This window comes from Adiantum capillus-veneris, chromosome 3, assembly GCF_014529385.1.
Source record: "Adiantum capillus-veneris isolate H3 chromosome 3, ASM1452938v2, whole genome shotgun sequence".
Classification (NCBI taxonomy): Eukaryota; Viridiplantae; Streptophyta; class Polypodiopsida; order Polypodiales; family Pteridaceae; genus Adiantum; species Adiantum capillus-veneris.
The window spans coordinates 122,883,352-122,908,922 of record NC_140933.1 but is presented as its reverse complement, the minus strand read 5'-3'; the positions used below and the strand labels follow the sequence as shown (position 1 = coordinate 122,908,922).

At 44.1% G+C, this 25,571-nt stretch overlaps 1 protein-coding gene across 3 annotated transcripts; it reads right to left on the bottom strand.

Annotated features, from left to right (window-relative positions):
* Positions 1 to 3,057: 3,057 nt before the first annotated feature.
* Positions 3,058 to 25,367, bottom strand: LOC147461635 (uncharacterized). 3 transcript variants are annotated; one of them, XM_086509134.1, is made up of 10 exons: positions 25,094 to 25,367; positions 24,645 to 24,880; positions 5,133 to 5,245; positions 4,887 to 5,029; positions 4,667 to 4,793; positions 4,431 to 4,513; positions 4,176 to 4,239; positions 3,983 to 4,097; positions 3,738 to 3,898; positions 3,058 to 3,343 (listed from the first exon to the last, which is right to left on the bottom strand). In XM_086509134.1, the coding sequence occupies exons 1-10, from the start codon at positions 25,105 to 25,107 to the stop codon at positions 3,251 to 3,253; spliced, it is 1,149 nt and encodes a 382-aa protein (XP_086365260.1). In that variant the 5' UTR covers positions 25,108 to 25,367; the 3' UTR covers positions 3,058 to 3,250. The 3 variants fall into 3 exon arrangements, with proteins under 3 accessions (XP_086365260.1, XP_086365262.1, XP_086365261.1); XM_086509136.1 differs by having other exon boundaries at positions 24,645 to 24,869; XM_086509135.1 differs by having other exon boundaries at positions 24,645 to 24,840; positions 25,094 to 25,364.
* Between the last annotated feature and the right edge of the window lie 204 nt (positions 25,368 to 25,571).

Below are 25,571 nucleotides of genomic sequence, written 5' to 3'. Positions count from 1 at the left end.
TACCTTGCTCAATCAATCCCAAAAATTAACAAACCTTAGATTTAATACATTTAGAGCGATACCACCACATAACCACAATTTATATCTATGTTGAAAACAATATTAAGTAAGTTTTGGAAGAATAAGTTTACAAGTCCATCCCAATAATCATAAGTGAGATCAGTCCACAAATAAAAACAAAATATTAAGGCATGCCAAACCAAGAAATCTCAACATTAATCTTGTCATTGTTTTCCAAGCACTAGGTACTTTTAAGTGTCAACCTTTCAGAGGTTTGTACGTGTACAAATGCACAAAATAGAGCAACACTGAGCATGAAATTTGGTGAATAACAATCCTTTAATCCGAACCAATGAGAAGGAGCTAACAGTTTGCCAATCATACTCATGGAAGAGGTAAAAACTTGTTTTAACAAAAACATCTAGTGATAGCATGCCCATACCAAGCAGAGTAAAAAAATCAACAGTAAATGCCATAGTTCAAATCCCAAGAACAAAAACCAGTTATGACAAAGTGCAAACAATTTAATCAAAAGATATGGTACCAACCTAAGAAGAAGAGCCTTGTTCTATAATCACCGAGGTGTAATGTATTAAGAGCAGGAAGCAACGCACCCTCACAGCCCCACCAGACCTTGCAGTGTAAAAGTCGGCAATAGAATACATAGCTAAACCTTTTCATGACAAACACACACTTGTAAAGCAAGGCTAAGCGAGGGGGATGAGCCACCCTCACTTTAATATAGCAATTCCCTTGATCGAATATGGGAGGCGTCATTTGCAAGCTCAACTCGTAGAAGCCTCAAAGCATCCCGGTAATCCGATCGTGCCATACCATCATCCCGACAGCCTGTCTCCAAGGCCAAGGTGCAAGGGATATAAAGAGAGTGAGACAAGGGAGCGATGCATAGCAATAGCCAGACGAATAGCGGTGCAATTCATTACATGCTCGAGATTAGGCCAACCCTTTAGAGAGTGTGCCCAACACGTCCCTAGTTTTGAATAACCCATTGAGAGAGTTTTTAGGGTTATGTTCCCAGCATACCACATTGTTTTACACCATCAAATGGGTTAGTTCACACCTGCCCAATGAGCTCCAAGGATATGTATAAAGAGTTCCATCTAATGTCAATTAGTTAAGATATTCTAGGCCTACTAGTAATATCCTCTAACATAGTTTTAGGGATAAGTTCCATTAGGTGCATATAGGCTAGATAACCTTAGTTTAAGTAACACAAAAAATGTACCATTGAGATAAAAACCAATTCAAACCAACACCCCTCAGGTGCAAGTGTTTGTAGTTGGGTGAGACACTTATAGCTAGATGGAATACCCAAGACAAACCAACACTCATTCACTGCTCAAGTTGAGCTATTGTAGAAAGGGTAGTCGCCCAAAAGAAGAGATGTAGTTGTTTATGTAGTACAAAGCTCCCATCCTCAAGCCAAAGATTGAAGTTTAAGCACAACTTATTAAAAACCAAAGTCAGGTTCAATATAAAATAGTCACCAACCATATCAGTAGCTCAAGTGTGGGTGTTTGTAGCTAGATGAAGCCATTATAGCCAGATAAAGTGACAATGTGTGTGTGCTGCGCTAATCCCAAGTCGAACTGCTGCAAGCACTCTCGGCCGAATATTCAATGTCCTCGGTGAACCCGTAGAAACCTAGTAATATTAGATGAATACCGAGTCCCATCCCCTGGATGTGATGGTTGTCAGCTTTACTTATTCCAAATGATGAAGAAACAGAATCTCATTGACATGGAAGGTCTGCCTGTGAGGCAGTTATTTGAAGACGCGAGCCATTCCAAGCTGCTGCAGTTCGCAAGGGCACGCATAATGAGGAGGGATTCCCTACTATTTGGCGAGCGTTGTCGCACAGTTCACTTGCGTTGATCAGTAGTCTTTGTGTGTGTGTGTGTGTGTGAGGGAGAGTACGTGCAAGGTTTTCGTTTTACAAGCAAATGAAACTCCTCATTTCATCTCCTCTACACTACTTGACTTTTCAAATGTAAGTCCATTTATTTTCCATACTAGATCTCACATTTCCTACTACTGTTTCTAACCTTTTCTCATTCACTTTCAAATAAATCTTGAATTAAAACGAATTCGGAGCACCTACTTGCTCACATAAATCAGCCAAAGAGAGCGAGCATTATTCACAGGAATATGCATGGGTCCAAGCATTGTGAATACTTATTAAATCTTCTGCTCAAGGTATGTTAAGCAAATCTTAGTGTAAGATTCGGCTCTGAAATCTCATCTTAAGCCAGCAGTCTTACTTGTGTAGTTATTCATAGATTTGTTTTACATGGAGTTCAATCAAATCAGTTTGAATACAAACACATCGACATTGCAGAAAGGACACTCTAAAGGGAAGAATACCCTAGAGAGAAAATACTCTAAAGGGAAGAATACTCTAAAGCAAAGATACCAATGATCATGTGGCTTGGGTCTAGTCGAGGGATACCATTTAAACGCATATAAAACAACATGTCTTGCTCTCAGCAAGAGTTAGGCAAGCTGATCTTGCAGGTGAATTGACATACAAATTGCTTAGAGATTTTAGGGGGCACCCTGAAAGTTGTTTGTGTCGCATGAAATTCTCTACAACATAAAGCCTCCCTCCTTTTCTTTCCAAGTACAACTGAAAGTAGTAAAAACTTTCAATAGCTCGCATAGGTTGCCATGCAAACCTGATGGTATTAGTTAAGTACAGAGTTTTACGAGAATAACCTCAAAAGGACTATTTCCCCATAGAAACCCGATCTACACTCTCATAAATGTCGTGTGGGAGGAATTGATAGATTTGCTGGTATTTTTCTGGTCCGAAATCCAAGAGAGCAGTACAAACCACCCACACACCGAACCCCCATGAGATTGGGGCCGAACCGACCGGATAACCCTAGCGAACTCATCATACCAGCATGGGGAACAGCCTCTGGGGGCTAGGTGCCATAGAAGCAAGCAAGGGGGGACAATACCTCTATTGCAAAATCTAGACTACCACAAAGATTGGATGGATATCTGGTACCATGTAGTCTCCAACACCAACCGTCTACGAAATATTTGCCTCATCTCAATTATACAAATATCTCATATGTTGCATTCCCCTGAATTCAAAGGGATTTCTGTCATAATTTACAAAATCAATAATATGGCTCAGCCAAAAAAAAATTATCCCACACCTAACCATTTACAGGGCTATAGCATCAAAAATTCCAGTAACTTCGCATCAATTGGGAGCTTTCTATGCATTTTGACGTTCTGGTTCAGCAATTTTTGCCTCATCTACATGTTGATCCATGCATGCAGCTTGTAAGAGCGACATCCACAGTTCTGCCTGCACATAGTAACTCCAGTTAGCCATGTACATTAAGCCAGGGATTGAGAAAAATCGGCAAAGAACTGCATCACATCTACAAAATGCATAGGTGAAGCTAAATAACCCCTCTGTTGAGCTCACGTGCTATGTTACATATATGCAGGTGACCCCCTCCAACATACTCTCAACAACATCAAACCAAATTAGGAGACAAACCTCAAAAAGAACAGCTCTATAAAAATGCAAGTTAGCACTGAGAAGGAACAATTAACCCACCACAGAGTCACTTCTACCAAAGCACCTAACTACCTAACTACCCTCGGGCCTCATCACTACTCCTTCAACATACATTCTCTTTCTGTATTTCTTCTGCAACAGAAAACAATTAAACACGCATGTATAGTAATAGTACCTGCAACTTTAGAGGAGTTGCACATTCAAGACGAAGCCCCTCGTACGTTGTAATGTGAAATCCAAACCAGGTTATACTGTCCTGGTCATGTTGAATTTGGCCAGTTATTGCTCCAACGTCAACAATTTCACTAAACAAGATAGCTCCTTGAGGCCTTAAATCTGTACAAGCGAAAGAAAATTTGTTCAATGTGGAACTATAAAATCTGCACTTTCCACACAAATAATTGAGAAACTCCATGCAACCTGCTGCCTTGGGATAGAAAAAAATAGTAGATCCTTCAAGGACAAGAAATCTCTGGAGCCAATCATCAACATCGACATCTTCCACTGGCAATTCACCAGGCAAAGGTGTCCAGCGCTGATAGCAGAAGAAACAAGTTCGTTAATCACGAGGTAAACTCCTACAAGTTTATCACAAAGCCAAAAATTTATTTACCATTCGTGTATACAAATAGCTAGCCAGCTGCGCTGTTCTTAAAATCTCGTCCAAGTGATCCACCCTAAAATTCAAAGCTAAGGGTCAGCTGACTCACAACCGAATCTCTCGCCTCTAAAAGTAGGTGCATATAGCACACCTCCCTTCTCTCGTTCACACCCTCCACAGTGAAGTAGGGTAGACCTTTACAAAGTGGCATTTTGGGTATCTGTATTTCTACGAAATATGCTCTTAACTAACTATGTGAAATCTTACTTGGCTTTAAGAGCAGCTTCACGTTCTTCTGCAGTAAGAATCTCCTCGTGTAGAGAAGAAACCTCCAGCGCCGTGGGTTTTTTCTATTAAAAACAATTTCAAATTTATGATCAGTTGTAACCCAAAACTTTTTCAAATAGTTACCATGATGCCTATTGTGTAAACTTCCTAAAATTTCAGCACACCAATTTAATTACTCCAAAATGGCAGCTGAAATCCTACCATTATATCCCAACCTGCTCATGTTTGGTTGAGGTGGAACTCCACAAGTGCTTTGATGATAAGCTTAAAAACTTCAAAGAAGACTTCACTAGGCCTGACTTTTGAGAGGGCCTCAATACTAGACTTTTGCTGTTATGCAGTCTGAAATGAATAAAACAATATCGTGATTGAGCACGACATGCATGCCAGATAAGAACAGACAAAAGCTCCAACATGACAAAAGTGAAGACAGACCTTACAGGCTTGTAATAACTGACTGAGGCATCTTCTGAATTATCTTCTCTAGTACTCCTGGGAGATGAGAATGGACTGCTTTGATGGCTTTCGCAAGGCACAGTGCACATTCCATCACTTGCCAGCAAACTTTCTCGAGCAGACTGGAAAGTTTTTGTAATTAAAACAAATATGACTGTGAGCATAAAAGCCCTATCAATTTAACAACAGACGCCGGAAGGCAAATAAAATGACTAGAGGGATTACATATAGCAAAAGCCACTCCGAATCTGTTAATTCAGAGCAAGCAGGACTGTTCCTCTGAAGAGCCAAAAGCCTCAGGCCATCGATTCCTTCACTTTGAAAAGATCTGGAACATTCTACAGAAAACCAACAAAGGCTCCAATAAGCAATAGTGTCATTCATAACCATATATAACCTCAGTGTGAACAACTTTGGCAAAGTCAATATAAAGCAGATATTTTGGGAGGACTAAACATGTAAATCCTCTGGCATGAAAGGTGTGTGAACATGGCCTAACATACTCCCTTATAGTCTTTAAATGCAAGCAAAGTAATAGCTTTATCAAAGTCTAAATCTGCCAAAGACGAGTTTTACGATCCTCTTTTCCTTGCTTAACCATTAAAATCGTGTGGATAAATCGACTGTAGCACAAGTTCAATCTTTATGGTTCTAGCAACAAGCTGAGCAACCCTCCAGCCAGATGCGGTTGCAAACATATTAACTTGTTCCATGTTCGAGATGTTTGAAGGGTCAACTTTGAGCTCGTTATCAGCGGAAGCGGTTTTCATCTCTATCTTCCTCTTGGTATCAATGCAAAGGGAAGCTTCTTTCCAAATCACCAGAGAATAACCCCTCTCACTTGCTTGTTGCTGGCATAGGTCTCACATATTTGTTCTTGAGCCAATAGAATTAGGCAAGCATGAGCTGTGCATTAGAATGTCTCAATGATGTAGCAAAAGATGGGAGTACACACCAAGAGAAGGGCGGCAGGGGGGGGGGGGGGGGGGGGGGGGGGGGGGGGGGGGGGGGGGGGGGGGGGGGGGGGGTTTGCAAATACAATGAACCCCAAGTGAGGGGACCAACCGGTGAGCCTTGAGGTGAATCACATACATAGAAATCGACAAGGCTGGCCAGCTCCCCAAAAGCCACCCGTCACCCCCACACATGGAAGTCTAAAGAACACTTCGCCCAACTGGAAGCCCTACTGTACAGGACCAAAATAAATCTGATTGGACAATCCAACCAAGAGAGACTAGCCTCACAAGGTCAAGCACAGCCACAAAGAAGTGCTTTAAAGCGCCCTTTAGAAATATATGGTTTTTGAGTTTTCTTTGGGGTCCAAAGTGCCTATAAATTTGAGGCTCCAGTGCCAATTGTAAACAGACCTTGGTGAATCGTCTAACCCAACAGATTGAAACTTTGTTGATCAATTCTAAAGAAATTTTCCTGTCACAAACTGATGACATGGCAGCCCCTGCTCACGTGGACAGAACTGTACGGACAGGCCGAGGTGGTAGAGTGCCACGTGACAAACTACGGATTTCCGCTGTTCGCCTGACATGCTGACGTGGCAGAGCTGCACGGATTTACGCTTTTTGTTCTGGATGCTTTTATTGGAAGATTTTGGGAACATTTGCTTTTGGGACTCAATTGCTTTGAGTTTCATGCTTTTAGGGCTCTGTTTTTAGCACCCCTTGTAATGTTTATAAGTGACCCAAGGGGGCTCACTTCTCAAAGCATCTGGACGCAGAGTCTAAGAGCGAGCACCCGCGGGAGTTGTACTTTACTCAAAGATTAATATAAAAAGAAATACTGAAAGGGGCGTGTAACAAACTTGGACACCCCAAGTCACAAATTCTGCCGCGACATAGCGGAGATTCACTTCAAATTAACTGACAAAACCAAAAGAGAGTCGACAAGGCCCAACGTAGTTCCGTGCCAAGAGTTATTGGCCCCAAGGACTGGCGCCCCTTTCGATATTTATTTTTATATTGATCTGTGAGCAAAGTACAACTGAGCCCGCGGGTGCTCGCTCTCAGACTATGCGTCCATATGCCCGAAGAAGTGAGCCCCTAGGGTCCTTATAAAGAATTACAAGGGTTGCTAAAAGCAGAGCCCCAAAAGCAGGTAATTTCAAAAGCTTTAATTCCCAAAAGCTGCCAACAAAAGCTATCAGCATAATTTGCAAAAAATCCGTACGTTGTCATCATGTTTTGCGGAGATCCGTGCGCTGCCAGGTCAGCATGTCAGCGCGAGAAACGAGATTCCGCACAGCCTGTTCGTACGATCTGCCACGTCAACAGTCAACGCATAATGCGGGATTCTGTACACTGCCACGTCAGCCTGTCGACGCATTTCCCAGATGGCTCTGCCATGTCAGCAGTTAGTGTGTGTATGTCCGGGTGGCTTGGCCACATCACCAATTTGACATACCCCCTCTCGAAAGAATTGTAATCGCCCTCAATTACGCCTGTAAAACAGACAAAGGCCATAAACTGTCTTAGTAGACACTGACTCTTAGTACCGACGCACTAGACACGACACACCTAGCACTTGTTCAAAACGGCACTCACATCACAAGACATCCCTTGTCGGTCTTCTCAGATAGTGGATTGTCGCACCCGAATCTTGTTGCATTGGGATATCATGCACTATCCATAGCTTGATGGTCCCCATGCCCGACTCTGCACAATTTCACCCATGACCAATGCACGCAATGACCTCGCGTCATCCTCGATCAATGAGTTTTGGTGCTTCACAACCCTGCCCACCATAGTTATACACATCCTTGCTCTCGTGTACCATCTTCCTATTATCATCGTAGGGTCCGTGTAATTGTGTTGCATAATAGTCATCCCTGCTCATAGGATCCGTTTTGCATCAATGATACCCTTTAGACCTTCAAATTTAAGATTTCCAAGCTACAATTGCAAAAGGCAGGTGCTGTGAAGAATTCCAAGCTATAGAAAGAGAGGGAGAAGATGATGCAGTACTAGAGGACGGAGTGGCACTTTGGGGGAGTGTTCCTCTTGCACACCCACATTAAAGTCTGGAGCCACCTTGAGAGGTGTGGAGCGTTACTTCTTTTGGCCGAGACTCAAGAAAGATGTGGACGACTTTGTACGCAATTGTTTAGTATGTCACAAGGTCAAATTTGAAGGCATAAGGCATAGGGATTGTTACAGCCTTTACCCATTCCCACCCGCCTCTAGAAAAGTATTGCAATGGATCTCATTGTTTATCTTCTGAAGACACGGAGTGGGCTCATAAGATGGCATTTCGACTGTCATCGACAGATTTAGCAAGCAAGCTCACTTCATTCCAGTGAAGAAAACAATCAAGCCGGATTATTTAGCGAGATTGTTCATCGCACACATTTCTCAACTGCATGGCATGCCTGAGACAATAGTCTCCGACAGAGATCCCCGATTCACGAGTTTGTTTTAGGGCTTTTAAGGAGAACATTGGCAGACGGTTGCAGTTCTCGTCATCATTCCACCCGCAGACAAATGGGCAATCTGAGATTGCAAATTCAGTCGTTCTGGATATAATGAAGTCTTACATTTCTGATCAAAAGACTCAATGGAAAAAAAAATTGCCCTTAGTGGAATTTGCCTACAATAACACGATCCACTCTTCGACGGGAAAGGCGCCATTTGAGATCGTCGAAGGTGCTCCGAAGGTTCCACCCTTCCTTAGCACTAAAGATGAGATTTTTGAAGCCGGCCAGTACACGAGGGACTTGGACACCGCTTTTGCCAAGGTCAAGAGGCTATTGCGAAATCTCAAAAACGACATAAGAAGGCAGCAAATCGACATCGACGAGATTTGAAATTAAAGGAAGACGATTGGGTGCTCTTACGTTTTGAGAAGGCACGCCTAAGAAAGAAAAGGGGAAAGGAGCGGCTTTTTCCAAAGCTTAGCATGAGATATTATGGTCCTTTCCACATCAAAGAAAAGATAAATGATGTCTCCTTTAGACTCAAGCTGCCCGATACTTGGAAGATTCACAATGCTTTTCACCTGAGTCTAATGAAGCCTTGTAAAGGCGATGTGCCCGATAACGCGGAGCCTGATGAGCAACCCGAAGTGGGGGAAAGCAAGGAGATACTCGTTCCAGAACAAAATTTGGCACACAAGGACAGAAAGATAAAAGGTAAAGCGAAAAGGCGGTTCTTGGTTAAATTCAAGAACTATCTGCATTGGATGCGAAGTGGATGGAGGAGGAGGACCTAGCAAATACTCCTCAGATTTTGGAACTTTATCTGTAAGGTTCAACGGAAGTGAATGTTGAACTTTGCTCAAGATGAGTGCTCTGAACTGTGCTCAAGGGTTCCTTTTACTTACAGAAGGGAGAGCCTTCCGTTCCTTTAGTGAGAGAGTGCAAATAATCACAAACAAAGTGGAAGAACATTGTGAATGAAGGTGCTGAGACTGAGAGACAGAGAGAGAAGAATGTGACACCAGAATGTTGTCAAACCCTCCTCCAAGGGCCCTTCTCTCGATGGCGATAAAAGTCTATGCTATTGATTGCACAAATCTCGTACAATGGTCTAAATGCAATGGACTTGCCCCCGATGAGGACGGCGACGAGACGGGCTGAAATCTGAAAACACTAAGGGCTGAAATCTGCAAATCTCATATCTGCTGAATTCTGACTCTATGTCGATGACGACAGCGATGACGACGATGAACTAAAAACGCAGATGCTGAAATCTGCGAATAGCGGGCTGATCTGACCGTGCGGCGAGGATCTGTTGCAGGAAAGTGAGATCTACGAGGTTTGGGGGCTACGGCACGGAGTCTGACTGCTGAAAATACAAAACACTGTTGCTATGGGCTGGACCGTCGCCAGGAACCTGCAAAACGCTAGGTGATGCAGCAACTGGAAAATGCTAGATGATCTGCTGAAAATCTGCTAACGCCAGGCTAATCTGCAACGGCAAAACGCTGGGGCTGATCTGCAAATTGCTGAAAAACGTTGGGGCTGGTCTTTGGTGGCTGAAAACGCTAGGTTCCCTTGCTGGTCTTGCTGAGAAGGTGCACTGCCAGATGCTATCTGCTGCCTCTTCTCCAAAAAGTGCTAGCTTTCTTATGAATTTCCTAAATCATTCATAATTATGTTTCAGCGTGCGAAGCACTATGCTTATGAGTAATAAGGAGGGGAGGTGTGGTGGGGGTGGGCTATGGGGAGGTGCGGTGTGGGTGGGCTATGGGGTACCAAACGCGTTTCGCTCCATTGAGGAGCTCATTAGTGGTAGGAGAAAGGAGAAAAAAGGGGGGGAAAAGCATGGGGGGAGGGTATTCTTTATATAAGGAGGAGGGGGGGGAAAGAAGGAAGTGTACTTTTTGAAGGGGTTTAGTTAGGGAGATAGTTCCTCTGACTGAAGGAAACGAGTGGTGTATAGTGTGGTGTAGAGTCCCCGTAAAAATAAGGGAAGTCTAGATTTGATTGTTATTGAAGAGCGTTTTAAGTGAAGGCGGGGCCTGATAATATGGGAAAAATGGTGGGTGGGTGGTGGGTGGGTTTGGGGGGGGGGGGGGTTTAAAGTCCTAAAGGGGTCTAAAATAAAAAATAAGGGGGGAATAGAGGTTAAGGAGGTAATACCATCACTAACTTCTTCGACACCCCAAAAACAGAGTTCATCATCTCACTTGCCACCCTTATCCTTTCACACCATTATCTCTGCTTCAAAGATAAAGTGTGGCAGCAAATTAAAGGCACCGCAATGGGATCTAATTTCACAGTAGTTTATGCTTGCTTCTTTCTCTGCCACCTAGAAAACCAATCCCTTCTTATCCTCAGCCCGAACCTAGCATATTATAAAAGATTCATAGATGATGCCTTCGGGGTCTGGACAGATAGTCGCAAATCACTTACCAAAGCCCTCGCTTCTTACGCCTTCCATTTACAAAAACATATAGTGATCTCACCCATCATCTCCTCCTTTGAAGCTACCATCCTAGATATCCACTTCTACAAGGGACATGCTTTCAACTTTTATGGTATCCTTGATTCCAATTGTTACCAAAAGCCTCTCAACTCATACCAATATATACCTTGGATCTCTTGGCACCCTCTCCACCAAAAAGTAGCCTTCATCAAAACAGAACTTAGGCGCTATATCATCAAGGAAAGTAATCCCGACGAATTCGCTAGTTTGAGAAACCTCTTCTTCCTAAGACTCATTCGCAAAGGCTACCCAAGAAGCTTCCTTCTTAAGATATTTGGATTGATCACCTATAAGGAACGTACCTCTCTCTTAACCAAAACCCCTTCTTCAAAAAATCCTCTCTCTAATATCCTCAAACTCCCTTTTGCACCTGAAACTCGAAGACTTCATCCTACCCTTACAATAGGCAAACCTATCCATACAACCTGCAATCTCTCTCCCACCCTTTCTCATCTTGGCAAACCTATCCTATGTTGGACCAATGGCCATAACTTAGGCACTCTTCTAACCAAATCCAAAAACAAGATTCAAACCAAGTTTTTTTTAAATACTCTTTATTCCCTCCCTAACCACTACTGCTTATTTTGCACGTTGATTCTTAAAGCCCCTCCTTCTTTTCCCGCCCATATAAACCTCACCGACGATGAAGACCCCTCCTATCCTAAAAAATCCCCATTCTTCTTTGGAGCTTACATTCCAAATTTTTGTCCCTTTGAATGGTACTCTTGTAACACTTTTTTATGAATTTAAATACTCTCCCTTGCTCCTCAAGCCCCCCCCCCCCCCCCACATTCCCCCGGTGTACACCTTACACCCGGTCATGTACATTACACTCCCAGTCTTGGATTATATACTCTTTTGAGACCCAACATCGTCTTTTCTTAGTAACACCACCCTTCGTGTTTTGCTTGATAAACCTCCTTGACCTCTATTCCCCCCTTATTTTCTATTTTAGACCCCTTTAGGACTTAAAAGTTAAACCCCCCTTGAGGAATACACCCCCTTGTATTGCGTTCGACGCCCGCCCCCCCCCCCCCCCCCCACCCACCCACCATTTTTCCCATATTATCAGGCCCCGCCTTCACTTAAACCGCTCCTCGGATAACAATCAATGGAGACTTTCCCATATTATCAGGCCCCGCCTTCACTAAACCGCTCCTCGGATAACAATCAATGGAGACTTTCCCATATTATCAGCCCCGCCTTCACTTAAACCGCTCCTCAATAACAATCAATGAAGACTTCCCTTATTTTTACCCCCCCCCCCCCCCCCCCCCCCCCCCCCCCCCCCCCCCCCCCCCCCCCCCCCCCCCCCCCCCCCCCCCCCCCCCCCCCCCCCCCCCCCCCCCCCCCCCCCCCCCCTCCTCCTATATAAAGAACACCCTCTCCCACATGCTTTCCCCCCCTTTTTTCTCCTTTCTCCTACCATTGATAAGCTCCTCAATGGAGCGAAACGCGTTTGGTACCCCATAGCCCACCCACACCGCACCTCCCCGTAGCCCACCCCCACCACACCTCCCCTCCTTATTACTCATAAGCATAGTGCTTCGCACGCTGAAACATAATTATGAATATTTTATGAAAATATGAGCGTTGCACTTTTCTTTAGCCTTGCTTTCTCCCTCTATTTCTATTTCCAATTTAATATTCCCCTTTTCACTTTGGAATTCTTTCCTAATTCCCAAGTCGGATGGACATCCCTGTTTCTCTCTCTACGTCAATCCCTCATTCCCTATTTTCCTCTGCCCCCTCTTGCTTTCTCTCGAGCTCTTGCCCTACCCATTTTCCCAACAGTCACTTAATAATAATAAGTGAAAAATGGCTAAAATAGGGAAAATGGGTTCTATGCACTGTAAAATGCTCCTGATGGGTACTGATTGTAATCTGATGATCATGCAGTATGCAACCAAAGAAAATGCAACTACTCTAAGTGCCTGACATGCACGGTCTACGAACAGACTCACAAAGGTGCCAGAACACTTCCTAGGCTAGTTGAACCCTTGTCATGAAGTAGCTTGTCCACATGCACATAGGGTTAGATGTGCACGTGACAATACCTTGAAGCAGTCGGTTTAGCATCGTCTACTCCAATAGGACCGCGAATTCAACGAGGGTGAATTTCTAGTGCAGCGGATTTGTTTGCACAAGAGGGGAGTCACTCCGCTCCTTTGTCAATAGATTACCCCGATTTTGAATAGTCGCCGATGTCCCCTTTGGGTATCAGGGATACTAATGGGCTGACCAGTATTATGCTGTATGACTTTATGACACGAATTCTCTAAAATGAAAATCATTGATTTGTACTTGACTTGTTTGAGTGCAGGAACTCAAAGACGACATGACTGCAACATTTCGGTCTTATAAATCTCTATAGACATGATTGCAATAAGGATTAGTTAATCGGGCATCCATGAGGTCCGGAATGGATCTAGATGCGATTACTAAATACATTGCCAATGGTCATGGTTTGAAATTTGGAATGACTTTGTCTGTGATTTGTCATGTGATGTCAAGTGATGTCATGTGATGACTGTCGTTTTGTACAAGTGCTAGAGGTGTCAAGTCTAGTACATCGGTACTAACAATTAGTGTCTACTAAGACAGTTTATGGCCTCTGTTTGTTTTGCAGGCATAATCAAGGGCGATTACAATTCTTTCAAGAGGGGGGTATGTCACAAACTCGTGATGTGGCAGAGCCACCCGGACATAAACACACACACACACCCTACAAGCTATTCGGAAAATGCGTCGACAGGCTCACGTGGCATTGTACGGACAGACGCATTATGCGTTGTCATGCTAACGTGGCAGCGTACGGATTGCCGCAAAACGCACTGACTTGCTGACGTGGCAGCGTACGGATTTTTCCGTAAATAATGTTGACTGTTTTTAGCAGTTTTTGAAGACCAGTAGCTTTTGGAGAAGTTTGCTTTTGAATTGAAACTTTTGGGGCTCTGCTTTTGGGGCGCCTCACTCTGCAGGGCATCTGGACACAAACTGAGAGTGAGCACCCGCGGGCTCAGTTATACTTTGCACACAGATTAATATAAAAATAAATACTGAAAGGGGCGCCAGTCTTTGGGGCCAATACCTCTTGGCACGGAACTACGCCGGGCCGTGTCGTCTCTTGTATACTATTTTGAAGTAAATCTCTGTTGTCTCGCAGTAGAATCTTGACTTAGGGTGTCCAAGTATGTTACAGGGAGCTTGATGAGCAACCCGAAGTGGAAGACAGCGAGGAGATACTCATTCCTGAACAGATTCTGCCACACAAGGAAAGAAAGATGAAAGGTAAAGTGATTCGGCGGTTCTTGGTCAAATTCAAGAACTATCCAGCATTAGATGCGAAGTGGATGGAGGAGGATGACCTAGCAGACACTCCTCAAATTTTGGAAACTTTTACCTTGAAGCATTCGGTTTAGCATCATCTACTCCGATAGATCCTCGAGATCAGCAAGGTTGAATCTAGTGCAGAGGGATTGCACAAGAGGGGAGTAACTCCGCTCCTTTGTCAACAGATTACCTCGATTGAATAAGGTCACTGATGTCCCCTGGGTTTCAGGGATACTGCTGAGCCGACAATATTCTGCTGTATGACTTTATGAACGGAATTCCCGAAATTGAACATGAATGAATTGCACTCTCTCATTTGACTTGTTTGAGTGCAAGAACTAAAAGACGAAATGACTACAGCATTTCAGTCTCATAAATCTCTATAGACATAATTGCAATAAGGATTGGCTAATCCGGCATCAGTGAGGTGCGGGATGGATCTAGATGCGCTTACTAAATACGTTGTTGGCAGTCATGGTCTGAGATTTGGAATGAGTGATTGATTTGTCCTATGATGTCATGTGATGTGACTGTCGTCTTTGTACAAGTGCTAGATGTGTCGTGTCTAGTGCATCGCTACTTTGAGTTAGTGTCTACTGAATTGGTTTATGGCCTCTGTCTGTTTTGCAGGTGTAAGCAAGCGCGATTACAATTCTTTCAAGAGGGGGGGTATGTCACAAATTGATGACGTGGCAACCCCTGCTGACGTGGACAGAACTGTACGGACAGGCTGACGTGACGGAGTGCCGCGTGGCAGCAGTACGGAATTCCGCAATTCGCACTAACATGCTGACGATGCAAACAGTACGGATTTCCATTGTTCGCGCTGACATGCTGACGTGGCAGAGTTGTACGGATTTCCACTTTTTGCAGAATTTGGGAACAGTTGCTTTTGGGACTCAAATCGCTTTTGAGTTTCATGCTTTTGGGGCTCTGTTTTTAGCACCCCTTGTAATGTTTATAAGTGACCCAAGGGGGCTCACTTCTCAAAGCATCTGGACGCAGAATCTGAGAGCGAGAACCCGCGAGAGTTGTACTTTACTCAAAGATTAATATAAAAAGAAATGCCGAAAGGGGTGCCAGTCTTTAAGGCCAATACCTCTCACCACGGAACTCCGTCAAGCTGTGTCAACTCTCTCTCTCTTTCTATTAAAGTTCAGTTACTATGAAGTTTCTGTTCGTGTGTTGCTATTGATTTCTCGCTTGGAGTGTCCAAGGCGTTACACTGCCACTAATTTGCACCTCCTCCATGTCAACTTACATATTAAAGTGTGACGATTTCTCTATCAATTCCAAGTAATTCAAGTTTGTATCATCGATTCCAGTTGGCACGGTGGTTGCCGACCGGTTACAATGCCTGTCACAAAGTGATGACGTGGCGGACAGCACAAACCCTAATTTCTGCTAGAAACCCTAAAATTCCTGCAAACCCTAATTTTTTCTAGAAACCCTAAATTCCGGAAATCGCGGAGGCGGATTATTAAAAATATATATATTTTTTTTTTTTTTGGAAAATGATGAGCGACGCGAATTTTGCTTTTGCTTTTTTTTATAAAAAAAAAGAGAAAAGACTCTCTAAGAGAGAGAGAGAACTGATGCTTTTGATTTTAAAAGCTTTTGGGGCTCTGCTTTTGGGCATCCCTTGTAACCTTTAAATTAGTGGTGAGGGCCTCACTTCTCAGAGCATTTGGACGCAGAGTCTGAGAGTGAAACCCTAACCGCTCTCTTGTACTTTGATGATTGATTAATACAAAAAGAAATACCGAAAGGGGCGCCAGTCTTTGGGGCCAATATCTCTAGGCACGGAACTCCGCCGGGCCAGTGCAAATCTATTGTGATCTGTGAATTGTTTTGAAGTGGTTATTTGGTGCTGTCGCGGTTGATTCTTGACTTGGAGTGTCCAAGTCTGTTACAGTGGTATCAGAGCACGGCCGATTTCTCTTCTACAGAAAATCCGATCTCCGAATTTTTTTTCCACGGCACCTATGGCTTCGGGCAATGATCAGTCGACTCCCTCTGCATCTGGAGATGCGGGCTGGGATCACAACGAAGATTCAGGCAGAGAGTATGGCCCGCCTTGGCCTACTTAGGCGGAGCGGCGAGAGATAGAGCGTCGCCAGTTGATCAGCGATGCAACAATGATGATGCTCAATTTTGCCAAGGACCCGAAGATGGCAAAATATATGAACCAGACCTCTTTGGAAGAGGTACAGATGGAGTGGCAGAGAACCACAACACCACTCCCGAAACCCGCTCTCAAGAAACCTTCTGCCTCCAAGAAATATACGGAGAAAGGAACTGGAGAACGTGGTTGATGCACGGATTGCTCAGCTTTTTGACACGCAAAAAGAAAGCCAAAAAGCACGGCAAAAAGCAGAAGAAAGGCACTGACTTCCCGGGATATTTAGGTTGTCGATCGACATTTGACAAGGCAAAGAAATTGAAGAAGCGCGTCAAGTTTGAAGACCTACCCAGTTCTTCTTCTTCTTCTTCTGACAGTTCTTCTAGCTCCTCGGATTCGAGCGAAGAAGACAGAAAAGGTAAAAAGCGAAGCAAGAAGCAACGCTTTGGAAAGGGCAAGAGAAAGGCAAAGAAGGCTAAATCTCGCCCAGAGACTCACAGTTCTACTGAGGACTCGTCTACAGACAGCTCAGGTTCCGATGACGGAAAGTTTTATGCGAACAAGAAGAATTTTTACAAAGCCAACCAGTATGACTTTCTCGAAGATAAAAGCAAGAAAGTCCGAGAGTTTAAGGAAGGTGGCCACTCGATCAAGTTTGATACTTTTCAGGATACTCAGATGCTTCGAAGGCTTCGTCTTTTATACAGCAGTTTGACATCGCTTTCGCGGGAGGACGCTATTCAGAGCACTCCAAGATTCGGAGAGCTGCCTCTTACTTTAAGGGGAATGCTCGTACTTGGTAGTCCACGCTTCTATTAAGCAAGACTGTGCCAGTTACATGGCTGAAATTCAAGAGGCTTTTTATTTCTTCTTGGTTGACTCAAGAGTTTGAGCGAGATATACGAGCTGCTTGGAACCATCTCCGGATGACCAAGAGCGATACAGTGAATTCTTATTGTGAAAGATTCTGGAGCTCTTCATTCAAGAAGATCTCGTTCAGAGAACAGATTGAGCGGTTTACCTTGGGTCTACCTACAGAGATCCGAGATCGCTGCTTGGAACAGAAGTCAGCTTCTATTCAGGAGTTGATGAGTCATGCGAAGCGGGGCTTTGCCATTCACTCTGGCAGTCTGACCTACCCCACAGATGAGGCCATGACACAACGAGCCGAACAGACTTCTGGGAATGAAAGTAGAATGAAAAAGAGCAACCCAGAGAAAAAAAAGGATGCACGACCCAAGCTTACTCCTGAGGAGAGAGCTCGCTTCATCAAAGAGGGGAAGTGCTTTGGATGCGGGGAACATGGACATATTTCCGCAAAGTGCCCTGATAAGGCACAGAAAGAACAGAATGATGAAGACGACGACAAGTCTGAGAGTTCGAGAGCAGCTGAGGAATGTGGCAGAAAAGGCAGATAGAAAAGCAGAACTGGTACCACATGGCGTGGGACCTACACCGAATCTAATGAATGAAAGTACAAACTTTGCCGCTTTCGGGGCAAAGCGAAGGATCAGGAAGCTCTTTTGAAGGAGCCAAGGCCAACTTCTTTTCACTTGGAATTGGCGGCTCGATTTGGAACTACGCCCGACAGACTGATGCCACAGGCGGAGGTTGTTCGACTGGCACCCGGATGGGATGTTGCCATTACACCGAGCATTGGCAAACTTCGTTTGCAATGACAGGGGTGTTCAAGGCACGTGAGTGACGTTCTACTCGGGATCCCTTGGTACCACAAGAACTACGCCGTGGTTGACTACCGGGCCGAGAAGCGACTTTGATAAATGAAGGGCTTAGAGATTGTACTTGATGAACTTCAGTTTTCTTACTCATTCTTTTGGGAGAACTGAACGATGGATAAAAGTTGAATATGTTTTGACCTGAAGAAAAGAACGCCAAGATTTTTTTTTTCTCCACGCGCATGCCGATTGCTTTTGAGAGGGCTTGAAGATCATACCATTGATCTGATATCTGGAAGCACGCCACCGAATCGGCCACCGAATCGTGTGAGCCGAGTACAGAATGAAAAGATTATGAACTCAGTGAAAGACCTCTTGGAAAAGGGTCTTGTCCAGCCTAGTACTTCACCGTATTGCTCTCCAGTGTTGTTGGTTTTGAAGAAAGACGGATCTTGGAGAATGTGCATCGATTATAGCACTCTCAACGAAATCACCATCAAGAACAGATTTCCGATTCCTAGGATCGATGATATACTCAACAGGTTACAGGGATCCTCGTGCTTTAGCAGGATTGACTTGAAGAGTGGATATCATCAGATCAGGATAGCGCCAGGAGATGTCTACAAGACAGCTTTTCGGACGACTTTTGGGTTATTTGAGTTTTTGGTGATGCCTTTTGGCTTAACCAATGCTCCTGCGACATTTAACCGGATGATGGACAGGATTTTTCGAGAGTACAGGCTATTTTTTTTGGCACTTTCTTTGACGACATCATTGTTTTCTCCAAGAATGAGGCAGAACACAGAGATCATCTGCTTCAAGTCTTTTAGGCATTACGAGATCACACGCTAGTGATTCATGCAAAGAAAAGTGAATTTTTCCTACCATGGATACACTTTTTGGGACACATTGTGTCAGCAGCAGGAGTGCAAATGGACCCGACCAAAATAGAGACTATCCGTGATTGGCCCGATTTGAGGAATGTCCATGAAGTTAGAAGCTTCTAGGGACTGTGTTCGTACTACACTCGGTTCATACGAAAGTTTGCAGAGGTTGCTTCCCCTTTGCATACCTTGACACAGAAAGGAGTACCTTTTTCGTGGGGACCCACAGAGGTGACTGCCTTTCAGACATTGAAAGAGAAATTCACTACAAGACCAGATTTGACTTTGCCGGACTTGCAGAAGTCATTTGAAGTATTTTGTGATGCTTGTGGTCGTAGTCTGGGTGCGGTCTTGATGCAAGAAGGCCATGTCATAGCTTACGAGAGCCGTTTATTCTCTAGGCCGGAGATGACAGCACAGATCTATGGGAAAGAGCTTTTGGCGGTTATCCACGCTCTTACTCAGTGGCGGCATTACCTACTCGGAGCGGATTTTACTGTCTTTACAGACCATCAGAGTTTGCGCTACTTCTTGTCACAAAAGCAGCTTTCAGAAAAGCAGATGCGGTGGGTGAACATCTTGTCACAGTTCCACTTCCAGATTGTCCATGTGCAGGGACAGAAGAATGTGGTGGCAGATGCTTTGTCTCGAAAACCGTTGGTTCTGGCTATTTCCGCGATACATCATAGGAGCTTCGAGGATATGGTCGATCAGTGTGCCACAGATACAGATTTTGCAGATATTTTCACACGGATACGGGATGGGGAGACAGTAGCTGGATACTCCCTTCGGGAAGGCTACTTGATGAAAAAGACTATGTTGTGCGTTACACAGCCGTTGAGAGAAAAGGTTATGATTGATTGCCACTATCCACCTTTTACGGGTCACCGCGGCATTGCTACCACCAGGAAAGGGGTAGAGAGAGATTTCTTTTGGCGGAGACTGAAGAAGGATGTGGAAGAGTTTGTGCGCAGTTGCTTGGTATGCCAGAAGGTCAAGTTTGACAGGCATAAGGCACAGGGATTGTTACAGCCTTTACCCATACCCACCCGCCCCTCGGAAAATATTGAAATGGATTTCATTTTTTTGATCTCCCGAGAATACAGAATGATCACGATGATTTTCCGATTACATGGCACGCCTGAGACGATTGTCTCCGACAGAGACCCCAGATTTATGAGTTTGTTTTGGAAGGCAATTTGGGAGAACATTGGCACGCGGTTGCAGTTATCGTCATCGTTCCACTTGCAGACTGACGGGCAATCTGAGATTGCCAATTCAGTGATTTTAGATTTATTGAAGTCTTGTATCTCGCATCAGAAGACTCAATGGGAAAAGAACTTACCTTTGGTGGAATTTGCCTACAATAACACGATACACTCTTCGACGGGGAAGACGCCATGTGAGATTGTTGAAACTGCTGCGAAGGTTCCATCCTTCCTGAGCACGAAAGATTAGAAATTTGAAGCGGATGAATATTCACGAGATTTGGATACGGCTTTTGCCAAGGTTCGCGAGACTTTGCAGGAGTCTCAAGAACGACAGAAAACGGCAGCGGATCGCCATCGTCGCGACTGGAAACTGAAGGAGGATGATTGGGTGCTCTTACTTTTGAGAAGGCACACCTAAGAAAGAAAAAGGGAAAGGAGAGGCTTTTTCCAAAGCTTAGTATGTGATACTACGGACCTTTCGAGATCACTGACAAGATAAATGATGTCTCCTTCCGATTGGAACTGCCAGATACTTGGAGGATTCATAATGCATTGCATGTGAGTCTCTTGAAACCTGTTAAGGGTGATGTGCCTGATGATGGGGAGCCTGATGAGCAACCCAAAGTGGAAGAAAACGAGGAGATCCTTGTTCCTGAACAGATTTTGGCACATATTGATACGAAGAAAGGTAAAGTCCGAAGGCGGTTCTTGGTTAAGTTCAAGAACTTTCCTGCATTTGATGCGAAGTGGATGGAGGAGGAGGACCTAGCAGATACTCCTCAAATTGTGAAACTTTACCTCGATGCTTTTGGTTTAGCATAGTCTACTCCAAATGGAACCCAGAATTCAGCTTGGCCGAAGATCTGGTGCAGTGGGATGCACAAGAGGGGAGTTACTCCACTCCTTTGTCAACAGATGCCTCGATTTTGATACTAAAGTCACTGATGTCTCTTTGAGCTTCAAGGATACTGAGAGCTGACAGTATTCTGCTGGATGACTTTATGAAATGGAATTCCTGATTATGATACTGATTTGTTCTTGACTTCTTGTGAGTGCAGGAACTGATAGACGAAATGACTGCAGCATTTTTGTCTACTTGATCTCGAATAGACATGGTTGCAATAGGGCTTAGTCAATCGGACATCGATGAGGTCCCGATTGGACCTAGATGTGATTGCTAGCTACATTGCCGATAAATCATGGTCTAAGATCCGAATGAATGTTGAATGTCATGTGCTGTCCTGTGATGTCGTGTGATGTGACTGTCGATTTTGTACATGTGCTAGATGTGTGTTCCTAGTACGTAGGTACTAACAGTCAGTGTCTGCTAAGACGGTTTATGGCTTTTCTCGGTTTTGCAAGCGTAATCGCGGTCGATTACAATGCTTTCAAGAGGGGGGTATGTCACAAAGTGATGACGTGGCGGACAGCAAAAACCCTAATTTCTGCCAGAAACCCTAAAATTCCTGCAAACCCTAATATTTTCTAGAAACCCTAAATTCCGGAAATCGCGGAGGCGGATTATTAAAAATATATATTTATTTTTTTTTTTGGAAAATGATGAGCGACGCGAATTTTGCTTTTGCTTTTTTTTATAAAAAAAAAGAGAAAAGACTCTCTAAGAGAGAGAGAGAACTGATGCTTTTGATTTTAAAAGCTTTTGGGGCTCTGCTTTTGGGCATCCCTTGTAACCTTTAAATTAGTGGTGAGGGCCTCACTTCTCAGAGCATCTGGACGCAGAGTCTGAGAGTGAAACCCTAACCGCTCTCTTGTACTTTGATGATTGATTAATACAAAAAGAAATACCGAAAGGGGCGCCAGTCTTTGGGGCCAATATCTCTAGGCACGGAACTCCGCCGCGCCAGTGCAAATCTATTGTGATCTGTGAATTGTTTTGAAGTGGTTATTTGGTGCTGTCGCGGTTGATTCTTGACTTGGAGTGTCCAAGTCTGTTACAATGCCTCTTGTTATCACAATGGGAAAAGTATCTCGAAATTGCTTTATAACAATTCAACACATGCAACCACTAATTAAAGCCCATATATGCTTATGTATGGTTTTAAGCCCATGCTTATTGCTACTGGACTAAGGGGGTGAAGTTGCAACCGTAGTCAACTTTCTCCAAGCTATGCACGAAATGATCGCGATTCCCAAGAAATGCATAAAGACTGCATAGGATAGTGCAACATTTTCTACTGACAAATATAGGCACCCCTGACTCCAAGAGGGCATGTGGGTATATCCTAAAATACCCGACAACTATAAAACTTCCCAGACCAACAAGTACTCTATGTAATGTAGACCAACAAGTACTCTATGTATCTTGATTGGTATTGCAAACCATTCCAAAATCTTAGAAGATAAGAGTTGTGTCTTGTTGAGAGCATAGGGGGGCTGCAGTGCTTCATGAGCTGTCAGAAGGTACCTGCTTTGTATGCAGGCAATTGGCACAACATGCGTCTGCAGCTCTATACTTGGGTGAAGAACAGGGAGTGTAACAAACTGCTGACGTGTCAAAGCCTAAAGAATGGAGCCAACTTACAGATGACGTGGCTGCCCCAGACTAGAAACCCTAACCCTAATTTCTGCCAAAAACCCTAACTATTGAAACCCTAATTCTAGAAACCCTAACCCTAAAACCTGCAAACCCTAATTCTAGAAACCCTAAGAAGAACAAGTAACAAAAGAAGAAGTCCTACCAACTTATAGGGACCCCGTCTGATGGGGCCCCAAGTGACATAAAGGCATTAAAAATAAAGCAGAACACGCTCAAAAGACTTTGCACATCAAAATATGATGATGTGGCACCTGTACGGACGTTCCGGAATTCGCAGCCGATTTTTAGGGAAATCCCGAAGTTTTAGGAAAGTGATTTTTTGGGATCAGCTTTTCATATTTGATGCTTTTAGGCTTTGGGCCTTTAAATATGAGCCTTGGGGGCCCTCTCTGGCACTCTTCAGCGCGCAGATTCCAAAGGAGGTGCTGCCCGGCTGTTGTACTTTGCGAATCAGCAATAATATGAAGAAATACCAAAAGGGGCACCAAGGTTTGGGGCCAATACTCTCTGGGGTGGAATTCCGCCACTCCGTGTCGCGTAGCGTCTCTCTCTCTCTCTCAGTTTAGTTGTTATTGAACAGTTGTTATTGAAGTGCTAAAAGTCTGTTCAGTCTGTTCTTTTCTATTGGCACGTAGTGCCCACCTTGTGACAGAGAGCTGTAGGTCAAAAAGTGTGATTACTCATTGGACAAGTTCCAAGCACTCTAAAAATTGGAAAATTTGGCGATTTTTGGAGCGCAGGCAGCGATTTGTCCTATGCTCTGTAAGCGCCAGAGGAGCTAGTTGGGATGCAGCTCCTGAGTTCGGTGTTCTTTAAGTTGCATCTACACTCACACCTCGCATCCATCCACTGTTTCACATTAGCCGTTCGAAGAAACGTTTAGAGGAGGATAAATAGGCTATTCCGCTTGAGGAAGTTCTCGACTTGGAGGACACTACTACGAGCCGGAGTTGGTCCTTGACCAAAGGATGATGCTGTCTTGTTGGACCTCTTATTCACAGGATCTGATTGAGCAGAAAGATCAACCTAAGTCATAGACCTTCGTCAGCTACAACTTAGGAATTGGTAAGGTTGTTGAAGAATCGGTTCCCCTGTTCATTATCGAGGAGATTGCTTATTACAACAATTCAATATAAGGACAGAAGTATTACATCCCTAGACATCAAGATCAACACCTAAGCAGGCTCCAGTCAATGTGAAATGGCCATGTGTGCGCACATCCCCTTAGCTGAAGGAATCCTAAAACTAGGATCCTGGGATCATTTGTTAGCTATCTGGTGTGATCACCACATCGCTAAAGTAGTTGCAGGCTCCCAAACTCCAAATGAGCAGGTTAGGCTCTATGCCTGGTGAGCAAGATGTCTATCCCTTATGTTGTTTTGCGTGCGTGTTTGGCTTGTGTCCTGCCATGTGTATCCTTGATGAGTACAAGAAGTCTAAAACAGAAGCAAACAAGAAAAGTGAGTGTTATTTGAGCAATCCAATTGTAATGACAATCGGGTGTATTGTTAATGCATGAATGTATATGACGGCATGTTCATAAGTATGCAAAAGAGCAAAGGTTTCATGCCCAATGTAGTACTACCAGTCATATGAGGCCCTTTTACTAGCTCAGTGAAACTCATGTATCATTATGTTAACTATTTTGTATCTGTACTTGCAAGGCTGAAACATTTATTTTAGAGTGTTGCAAGGTGAAATGGAAACTATGTGTGTGAAGGGATAGCCCTCACTAAGAGGCAAAGACATGGAGCAACGTACAGAGCGATGCTGATCCCTAAGAAAATAGTTTCATGAGGTTTGGCACCTCCCTATTCTTGGTGTCATGTACGGCCTGAAGAAAAACCAACCTTTCTATTATTTGTAAGGTGAAACAATGCTCTAAACCTTTTCACATGTTACAGTCCTGTCGAGACACGCCAGAGAAATACTGATTTAAATTGAAGAAATAAGCAAAAGCATGACACCATGTACGCATTGCCGACACTGATTTGAATTGGGACGTTTAAGACACATACCTTTCAACCGCTCGCATCCAAAGGGGACATTCTTCTGCAGCCAAAATACAACGTCATCAACTGACCAGCAATGCACAGCACCTGCTCTTCCAAAGTTGGTGGAGAAAGTTTTTAGGTCATGATCGTCTGATGTTTGTGAGCTCTCTAGCTCGGCCTGCTTGTCCATGTAATCCTCGAAAAGCAAGGAATTGAGCATCTGCAAGATAGGAAAGCGCCACAGTGAATCTGCAAAAACCCTAATAGAATCAGGTTTTCACCTGTTTAGATCTACGCTTCATTGCTATTCCTGTCAAGTGTTATCACATCAAATTATGCCGACCTCATAAGAGTCGTGCTTAAAACCTCATGAAAAGATATGCACAGAGGACAAAAAACGATGCATGCACTGTTGATGCATGCAGCCAACAGTTGCGAACAGAGAATCGAGCTTTTGGGTATGCGAAACTTACGCTGTAAGCGACATCAAGTTGCTGAAAGATGCTGTGCCAAGCCGGCAACAAGACCTTGAGGAGTCGGCAATGGTGACCAGAACGATGATGAAAGATGGATGGTGCGGCAGACGAGCTGGCTAACTTGCTTGGAGGACCCTGGCTGCGCTGGAGGACCGAGGTGCACGAGATGTCCGTGCGGCGTGACTTGTACAAAGCTATTTGTAGTTACAGCCTATCCTGACTCCAAGGCGTACCTCAGCACTAAAGACCACGGGGTCTTTAATGAAGACCAAGCCGTGGGATGATCGATCGACGAGGCGTATACAGGGCTCCAAATTCAAAAAAAACTAGATTGCTTCGTTAGCTGCGTTGGTTGGCATCGAACGAAGATTCAGCAAAATATTGGAAACTATATATGCCGTTTCAACCATTCTCAAATGAAAAAAATTATGTTTAAGATATTTATTAATTGGGAGGGGAGAGAGAGAGAGAGAGA

What these genes read in the sequence shown, in the direction of transcription:
- LOC147461635 (XM_086509134.1), bottom strand. An exon ending in TGGATGCGAGCGGTTGAAAG is followed by an intron (nt 5,246 to 24,644) that starts GTATGTGTCTTA and finishes GGTTTTCTGTAG; the next exon opens with AATGTTCCAGATCTTTTCAA. An exon ending in AGTTATTACAAGCCTGTAAG is followed by an intron (nt 4,794 to 4,886) that starts GTCTGTCTTCAC and finishes TATTCATTTCAG; the next exon opens with ACTGCATAACAGCAAAAGTC.